Source organism: Camelina sativa, chromosome 15 (genome assembly GCF_000633955.1).
Source record: "Camelina sativa cultivar DH55 chromosome 15, Cs, whole genome shotgun sequence".
Taxonomy (NCBI): Eukaryota; Viridiplantae; Streptophyta; class Magnoliopsida; order Brassicales; family Brassicaceae; genus Camelina; species Camelina sativa.
The window spans coordinates 13180796-13190444 of record NC_025699.1 but is presented as its reverse complement, the minus strand read 5'-3'; the positions used below and the strand labels follow the sequence as shown (position 1 = coordinate 13190444).

The 9649-nt window shown below is 36.9% G+C and overlaps 1 protein-coding gene across 1 annotated transcript; it reads left to right on the top strand.

Moving 5' to 3' along the window:
* LOC104748424 lies at nt 5707–6571 on the top strand. The gene is made up of 4 exons (XM_010470068.1): nt 5707–5784; nt 5877–6104; nt 6188–6247; nt 6308–6571. Exons 1-4 carry the CDS (start codon nt 5707–5709, stop codon nt 6569–6571), a joined length of 630 nt encoding a protein of 209 aa, XP_010468370.1.

Below are 9649 nucleotides of genomic sequence, written 5' to 3'. Positions count from 1 at the left end.
ATATTTCCAAGAGCTTAACCCTCGGTTTGCAGAAGAACCCCGTAACGTCTACCTTGGATTATGTACCGATGGGTTCAATCCATTTGGCATGTTTCATAATCATTCGCTGTGGCTTGTGATCTTGACTCCATATAATTTACCCCCTGGTATGTGCATGAATACGGAGTACTTGTTTCTTACAATTATGAATTCTGGGCCAAATCATCCGCGAGCTAGCCTCGATATCTTCCTACAACCTTTTATTGAGGAGTTAAAAGAGTTGTGGTCTACTGGAGTAGATGCATACGATGTGTCTTTGATTCAAAACTTTAATCTAAAAGCAGTGTTGATGTGGACGATAAGCGACTTTCTGGCGTATAGCATGTTATCGGGATGGACCACCCACGGTAAATTGTCTTGTCCAATTTGCATGGAAAGTACAAAGTCGTTTTATCTACCCAAAGGAAGGAAGACATGTTGGTTTGATTGTCACCAAAGATTCCTGCCTCATGGTCATCAATTAAGGAAGAACAAAAAAGATTTCCTGAAGGGAAGAGACGCTTCTAACGACTATCCACCGCAGTCTTTAACTGGTGAGCAATTTTATTACGTGCGTTTGAAATGTGTAAATCCACCAAAAACCAGGGAAGTCGGTGGTAACGGTCATGAAAAGAAGATGCCAGGCTATGGAAAGGAACATAATTGGCACAAAGAAAGCATATTATGGTCGCTACCTTTTTGGAAGGACCTCAATGTCCGACATAATATTGATGTGATGCATACCAAGAAGAATTTTGTAGACAACATCTTGTATACTCTTATGAGTGTACATGGTAAATCTAAAGATAACATCATGTCAAGATTGGACATAGAACAATTTTGTTCTCGACCACACTTACATATTGATAGGAAGGGTAAAGCTCCATTCCCAGCATATACATTGACAAAGGAAGCCAAAACAAGTTTATTGGAATGTGTCAAGCATGCGGTGAAATTTCCAGATGGTTATTCGTCAGACTTGGCTAGTTATGTTGATCTGATCAATGGCAAGTTTTCAGAAATGGAGAGTCATGATTGCCATGTTTTTATGGAGCGACTTCTTCCATTTATCTTTACAGAACTCCTAGACCGGAACGTTCACCTTGCATTATTGGGTATTACAGATTACTTATTTAATTAAATAAGTACTATATATTTTTAAATATAATTTCCTAAGACATGAAATTTGAATACATTTTCAGGGATTGAAGCATTTTTCAGGGGCTTATGCTTAAGAACTTTGCAAAAAGTCGCGTTCAAATTCTTAAACATAACATTGTTTTGATCTTATGCAAGTTAGAGAAGATATTTCCACCATTATTTTTTGATGTGATGGAGCACCTGCCTATACATCTCCCATATGAAGCAGAATTGGGAGGCCCTGTCCAATATAGGTAGATGTATCATTTTGAAAGATTTTTTCAAAAAGTTGAAAGAAAAAGCGAGGAACAAAAGATATGCGGCTGGATCAATCGTTAGGTCATATATCAATGACGAGATTGCTTACTTCTCTGAGCACTACTTTGCCGATCATATACAAAAAAATCAAGGTATAATTAAATGAAATTATAATTTATACTTAATTTGAATTACTTTTAATTATCTTAATTGATCAGGTTAACAAGATTCTATGAAGGTGAAGTCCCAATATATCATGTCCCTGGAGTCCCTAATATATTTACTCATGTCGGTCGTCCAAGTGGGGAAATGCATGAAGTATGGCTTTCAGAGAGAGACTATCAGTGCGCCCATGCATATGTTTAACGGAATTGTGACTATTTTCGACCAATTGAGAGGTATATAATATAGACTCGCAAATATATAGACTCCACAAATATTTCTCATATATATTAAATATATTTAATTTTCTTAGTATGTTCGAGGATTTTCTTTCTACCAAATATCCTGAATTAACCGAAAAAGAACTGTCCATGAAAAGAGCTGAAGAATATCATGTGTGGGTGAAAGATTATGTAAGTATACTCCAATGCATGTAACCGACTCTAATTATGCATTTATTTAATTATATCATTGATAATATTTATATGTATATAATAATGTTTGACTTTATTATATATATATGCAGGTTATATACTGGAACGCCACAAATCCATTTCCTACTTGGGTTCAAGAGATAGTGCATGGACCTTTACACAAGGTCAAAACTTGGCCAATATACTTTACAAGAGGCTATGTGTTTCATACGCAGAATCACGGCGCTGGACGGAAGACATGTAACTATGATGTATGTGTTAAAGGTGAAAATTACACTGATGCATTTGATGGTGCAGATTTCTATGGGAACTTAACTGATATCATAGAACTTGAGTACGAAGGGATGACCAATTTGAAAATCACACTTTTTTGAGTGTAAGTGGTATGATCCTATCATTGGTAGAGGGACTCGGAAGAGCAATAGTGGCGTTGTTGACGTGAACTCTTCGAGAAAATACAACATATATGAGCCATTTATTTTAGGTACGTAAGACTCAATATAATTTATATATAAGTTTATTTAATGTAACTATCCATACAAAATTGCGATTTTGCAAAAAGCATCTCAAGCGGATCAAGTTTGCTATATTCCGTATCCATACACAAATAAACCAAAGCGAGAGTGGCTAAGTGTTCTNGAGAGAGACTATCAGTGCGCCCATGCATATGTTTAACGGAATTGTGACTATTTTCGACCAATTGAGAGGTATATAATATAGACTCGCAAATATATAGACTCCACAAATATTTCTCATATATATTAAATATATTTAATTTTCTTAGTATGTTCGAGGATTTTCTTTCTACCAGATATCCTGAATTAACCGAAAAAGAACTGTCCATGAAAAGAGCTGAAGAATATCATGTGTGGGTGAAAGATTATGTAAGTATACTCCAATGCATGTAACCGACTCTAATTATGCATTTATTTAATTATATCATTGATAATATTTATATGTATATAATAATGTTTGACTTTATTATATATATATGCAGGTTATATACTGGAACGCCACAAATCCATTTCCTACTTGGGTTCAAGAGATAGTGCATGGACCTTTACACAAGGTCAAAACTTGGCCAATATACTTTACAAGAGGCTATGTGTTTCATACGCAGAATCACGGCGCTGGACGGAAGACATGTAACTATGATGTATGTGTTAAAGGTGAAAATTACACTGATGCATTTGATGGTGCAGATTTCTATGGGAACTTAACTGATATCATAGAACTTGAGTACGAAGGGATGACCAATTTGAAAATCACACTTTTTTGAGTGTAAGTGGTATGATCCTATCATTGGTAGAGGGACTCGGAAGAGCAATAGTGGCGTTGTTGACGTGAACTCTTCGAGAAAATACAACATATATGAGCCATTTATTTTAGGTACGTAAGACTCAATATAATTTATATATAAGTTTATTTAATGTAACTATCCATACAAAATTGCGATTTTGCAAAAAGCATCTCAAGCGGATCAAGTTTGCTATATTCCGTATCCATACACAAATAAACCAAAGCGAGAGTGGCTAAGTGTTCTAAAAGTAAATCCAAGGAGACAAATTTCAGGAGAATATGAAAACAATGAACCGACTCTGTTGCAAACATAAAATGATGATGTTGTATTGATGACTACAGTTGAAGATCTCATAGTCGACAATTTGGTAGCAGACGCTAATCCAATAAACCTTGATTACGATGTTGGAGATGCGGATCCAGAAGATGAATTCCAGTGTAATTTATCGTCTTCTGATGATGAAGAACAAGAAGACGAAGAACAATAATTATTTGGCAAAATTACTATGTATTTGTTTTTTAATTTTTTCCTTTTTACTGTGTAATATTTGTGTAATATTATTATGTAATATTATTGTGTAATATTATTGTGCAATATTATAAAATTATTCAGTATTTTATAAATAAACTTTGTTAATTCAAATTGTAATTCAAATTTTAAAATTTGGGCTTAGATTAAAATTTGGGCCTAATTAACCAAACACTAACTAAAACCCAAACCCATTAGTCCTTCTCTTCTTCCTCTCGATCCCCCTAATACCAAAACCCTAATCCATTCTCTTCTTCCTCTCGCAGCCTTCGCCTCTTCCTCTCGATTCCCCCAAATCCCTAATCCTTCTCTTCTTCCTTTCGATTCCCCCAAATCTGTAACCCTAATTCTTCTCTTCTTCCTCTCGATCCCCCAAATCTGTAACCCTAATCCTTCTCTTCTTCCTCTCGATTCCCCCAAATCTGTAACCCTAATCCTTCGCATCATCTCTCATACGATGCCTAATCGAGGAGGAAGGAAGAGGAAAGCTGCTCCTAACGTTTCTCAGAGAGTCGGAGTGTCAACACCAAATCAACAGCCGCACACTCTACCCAGTCAGTACAACTTCACACTAGCGGTCCAATCTCCTCCTCTGATGCAGACGCCTGAAGTACAACGACAGTCACCAGCGGCCCAGATCCGGAACTATCCTCTGCCTCAACAGCTTTTTCAGAACTCCTACACTCACCCACCGCAGCCTAAAGCACACCCGACTCCTTCTGAAGAAGTCCACTACAATCCGTCGCATCCTCCGCCTTCTCTAGTTGACCCTCCGCCTTCTCTAGTTGAAGTCTCTCAGACTCGCCGTCATCGTTCGCATCCATCGTCTCAAGGCAACAATTTCCAAGCTGATTATCCTCCGGTGTTGCCGGAACTCCAGGAGGACACATTGCGGCTCTAAATGAACTGCTTGTAGTGCCAAACAGACATGAGTTCACCACCGTCCTCTCTCCCATTCCCTTACCAAAGACCGAATAGTATGGTTAGGTTTTGTCTCATTTCATATTAGTGTTTAGGTCTTGTTTAAGTCTCATTGGTTTTGGTTTTTTTTAGGTCTTGCTTAGGTCTCATTGTTTAGGTCTCATTGGTCTTGTTATGAAGTGTTTGGTCTCTGATGTGATTACAAACTCTTTGAATAATGGTGCACACACTCTTGATGGTCAATTTTGAAGCTATGGTGTATCATTTATTAGACTTAGCATTAAGTCTTCTTAGTTTAGTTGATATCATCTTTCTTCTTCTTAGTTTAGTTGAGATCATCCTTCTTCTTCTTAGTTTAGTTGATATCATAGACTTAGCATTAAGTTTTATTATTGATTTGCTTTAGCCTTTGGTTTTGTTATTTTGAGTGTCTATAATGTGACTTTGGTTTTATTGTTTCATGTGTATGGAGGTTTGATCGTGACACTGGATCTAAGCTTGTTCGGAAGATTACTAAAATTCTTTTAAACAAATTTGAAGGTCCTTTCTACAGCTGGACATATGTTCCTCGGGATAAACAGGAAAGATACTTCATTAAGTTTGTGGTTAAGTGTTCTGTCCTCTAGCCTTCATATATAGCTTTAATCTTCCTATATTGCTTTACTCTTCATATATTGTTTTATTTACTTGTGCTTCTTTTCACTCACATTAGCTATTTTCTTTTTGTTTTTTGTAGAAAACCACACTTGGGATCCTCTGATAACTGGGACTGTTCAAGCTAACTTCGAGACCATCTGTCAAAATCGGCTCAAAGACATGGTTAGCACCGTGAGAACTACTAGACGCCAACCTAAATGGATTGGAACTACTCTATGGAGAACAATGACATAATACTGGGACACTGAAGAAGCACAACAAAGGAGCAAAACATATTCTGATGCCCGTATGTCTGACCGTAATGGCCTCGGTCCTCATGTCCACCTCTCAGGGCCAAAGTCATATCGACAGATTCAAGACAAAATGGTGAGCCAATTCTGTTGTTACACATCCGCCACTTTTATTTTTGACCTAGCTGTTACATTAAAAATTTATTTGTCTGTTTCTTAACATTGCAGGAAGAGGAATTGGGAAGAGAAGTACGTATTGGTGAGGTTTTCATCAAGGCACATACAAAGCCTGATGGGACATATGTTGATCAGAAGGCAGAGAAGATAGCAGAAACATATGAGAAGAATGTGCAAGAGAGGTTGTCTCAGCTCGAGGAAGATCCTTCTGCTATCTCAGATGGTTATTCACGGCCCCGGGAGCTAACAGCTGAAGAATATATAGAAATCTTTCTTCAAGTTACGATTTATTTTAACAATACACAAATGTTATCTTGGAGTTTAATTTGTCATCCTCTAATATCTTATTTTCTTTTATGCAGTCCACTGAGAAGGATTCAAGAGAAAAACCTTTTGGAGTTGGAAGCCTCCATGACTGCATTGTCAATGGCAAGCAGAAGCAAGCAGGAGACACTTCTACCTTTGTGGCTATGCAAGAATAGTTGAAGGAAGCTCAACGGAAGATAGAGGAGCAGGCTGCTCATATGTTGAGGCATGATGCAGAAATGTTGAGGCGTGATGCAGAAATTGCTCAACAATCCAAAATTATTGCTGGACAGAAGGAGAAGATTGACGAGTTGGACTTGGTAGGGAAGTTTCTGCGGGAATGTGATCCACGGTTCAAGCAGTTCTTGACAACTCATTCAGCTAAAGAGACAACCACGATGGAGTCACTTCAACAAGAAGATCCAACTTCAACTCCATAGGTTACTCTATGTGTTACCTACTACTAAGTAACTCTTTTTTGATGAACTCAATAGTGACACTATGTGTTGTACTTTGTGTATTGGAAACTATAATAACTTTTAAGTACAATGTATTTTGGCATGAATATTATGTGTTACTTTAGGTTTCTAATTTAGAATCATTTTTTGGTTTGGTTGACAGGGTTAAAAAGAAACAAGAGAAATTACAATATTTTATATCCAGTTTCAGAAAACATTAGTTGCCAAATAGTCATCAAATTTTAACAATATTGCTAAAAACTAAAGTGACTATATAGTGACTACTACATATATTAGTCGCCAAAACGTCACCAAAACTTATACGACTATCTACCGACCAAATTAACAACCCATTTGTTCAGGTTTCTTAATCACAGAATAGTTGCAACCTACTCACTAAAAATAATGACTACATGATGACTACTATGTATATAGTCGTAACGTAGTCGCAAAAGAGTCACTATAATTTACGACAAAATGATGACTACTGTGTGACAACATGTATATAGTTGTCTATTAGTCGCAAAATTGCGACTAAATTTACGACTACAACAATTAGCGACTCTCGATTCACGACTGTATGAAATAGTCGCTAATTAGTCGTAACTCTTGATTTTGCGACTACTCGGTGACTAATAGTGTAGTTGCAAAATGCGTGTTTTCTTGTAGTGCATGACCATGGCTTATCTAAGCTAGAGATCTCTCTGATTTGCTTGTTATGTGTTGTTAGGCTTGTTAGATGGTTATTTGGGACGTTAGGAAGCTTTCTTGTGGCTTGGGATCGAGATTTGTGGTTGCAGGAACAAAGATCCGGCGAGAAGCTTCGGGGGAAACACGATACTCGGCATTGCATTGGTCGATGCAAGTGCGAGGACGGCGCGTAAAACTTAGGGTTTTCGTGTTATGTCGAGCATGCGTCAGTCGATGCAGTGCGAGCGTCGGTTGATGCAAGTGCATCTAGCATCAGTCGATGCAACCTTGTGTCGGTCGATGCATCCCCATCTGGTGTCGGTCGATGCATGTTGGTGTCGATCGATGCAGAGTCCTGGTTTGTTATTGTTGATTGTTGATTGTTGTTTGATGGTTAGAGATGTCTCTATTGCTTGTGTGTATAGCCTAGTAGATGGGAGGATTGCCTTACTGAGTGTTTATAAAATACTCATGCATTGCAATTTGTGTTTGTGGTGCTGGTAAGGGCAAAGTGTGACCGTGGAATCAAAGCAATGAATAGGAGGATGTTCTAGTGGTTCGTTTGGTTGTCTGGCTTCTGTTAGGTTGCTAGAGTTGAGTCCTAGAATGTTGTTTAGGATTGTTGGTTCTCTGGTTTATGTTGTTTGGATCATTAGTTTATGATTTGGAATTAATGTTGGTTATTGGATTATTATTGGTTATTTTTATTGGATATTGATATTGGTTATTCTGTTGTTGAATGTGATTGTGGTTAGGTGGCTAGTGGATATGAGACCACTAGTTGTAGTTTATTTATTAATTAAAAAAAAAGGCTTTCAGTTTGGTATCAGAGCCCTTACGGTTCTAGGTTTGGGTTCACTAGGCTTTGTGCTGTAGATGTTTGGGATTTGCATGCTTTGATTGATTATGTGAGTTAGTCAACTTTTTGTGGCATGGAGTCCTAAAACATCCTCTTCGAGCCTACTTTGTGATTCCACGGTGAGTTTATATTTCTGTGTATGTTTAAACTATGGGCTTAGCCTTCTGTTCATGGTAGTGCAGATGGTTAGAGAGGATGATGTTGCTGGTCGTGGTTGATATGCTCAAATTTACCCTAGAGCTACTCTCTCAAATTAAGAGATCAATTGTAGTACTTAGGGATCGAATCCACAAGAACTCAAGATTCACACAATAGACTTATTACTCTTTTAATTATGCTAAATCAAAATATTAAATTTAAATAGCAATGCAAAAACAAAAAATAAAAGAGTTGTAAAATTCAGATGGAATAAACGCTAGGCTTAGGGAAATTCTCAGGAAATCATGGAAAATCAGATCAATTAATTAAATAAGCAGGATTCAACAATTAAGCACCGTTCTTGAACTCTAAACACAATTATAAAATAAATCAGTTCTCACTGCAAATATTATCTAAATTTAAAACCAGAAAATCCAAATCTCTTTGCAAAATTCTAGGTAATAAATCAGCTTTAAAAACAAGTTTAGATTGTTCACAAAATTATTAAATCAAATCTCTTTGCAAGAAATAATTTTGCTCACCAAAGGTTTTATCAGGAAAATCAATTATATTCTCATATCAATTAATAATCCTAAGATCTAAATCCAGATGACTAATCAAAGATCTAGCATTGAGAACAACCTATGATGAAGAACAAGAAAGATAATGAATCCTAAATAATAACAGATCTAATAATCCATGAAATCCCTAATGAGAAACCCTAAACCTAACAAGCAGATCTACTCAGACATAATCAATGAAACACAAAACATCTTCTGAATAAATTGCATTAAGAAAGAGATTAAAGAAGAAGTAAAGGAGTTCTGAATCTTCTCTGAAGGAGTCTTGATTCTTCTCTCCAAAAGCTCTCTAAAATCTCACAGGGTTTTGCTCTCAAAAAGTTGCAGGGAAAATAAAGCTTAGGTCTAAACAATGACCATAAAAATCCTATTTATACTCCTAAACACGTCCAGGGACCAATGATGCAAATATGGAAGACTTTGGGGCAGATTTGTAAATCTTCAAAACTTGTGGGAAAACTTCCAATTTCGTATTTGGCCTAGCATCGATCGATGCTATCAATGTGTCGATCGATGCACTCTCTCAATTTCGTCTCCCAACTTTGTAACTCAGCCTCAATGCTTGATTAAGCTCCAAATCCTCCAATTTAGCTCCATTATGCTCCCATCCATGTTAAATCCTATAAAGACTCAAAAAGACTCTAAAAACACCAAAAGACTCTATAGATAAGACTTATATCATGGCTAAAAACACCTAAAAACCATGATATATCAGTGGTCGTGGACGCGGACGTGGTCGTGGTAGGGGCAAAGTCCCAATGGTTAGTGAGACTGCGGACCAGAGTATGACAG

Excerpts from the sequence above, each read along its gene's own strand:
- LOC104748424 (XM_010470068.1), top strand. The coding sequence starts at position 5,707 with ATGTCTGACCGTAATGGCCTCGGTCCTCATGTCCACCTCTCAGGGCCA. Across the intron at positions 5,785-5,876 it reads GACAGATTCAAGACAAAATG|GAAGAGGAATTGGGAAGAGA; the intron begins GTGAGCCAATTC and ends TTAACATTGCAG. Across the intron at positions 6,105-6,187 it reads ATATAGAAATCTTTCTTCAA|TCCACTGAGAAGGATTCAAG; the intron begins GTTACGATTTAT and ends TCTTTTATGCAG.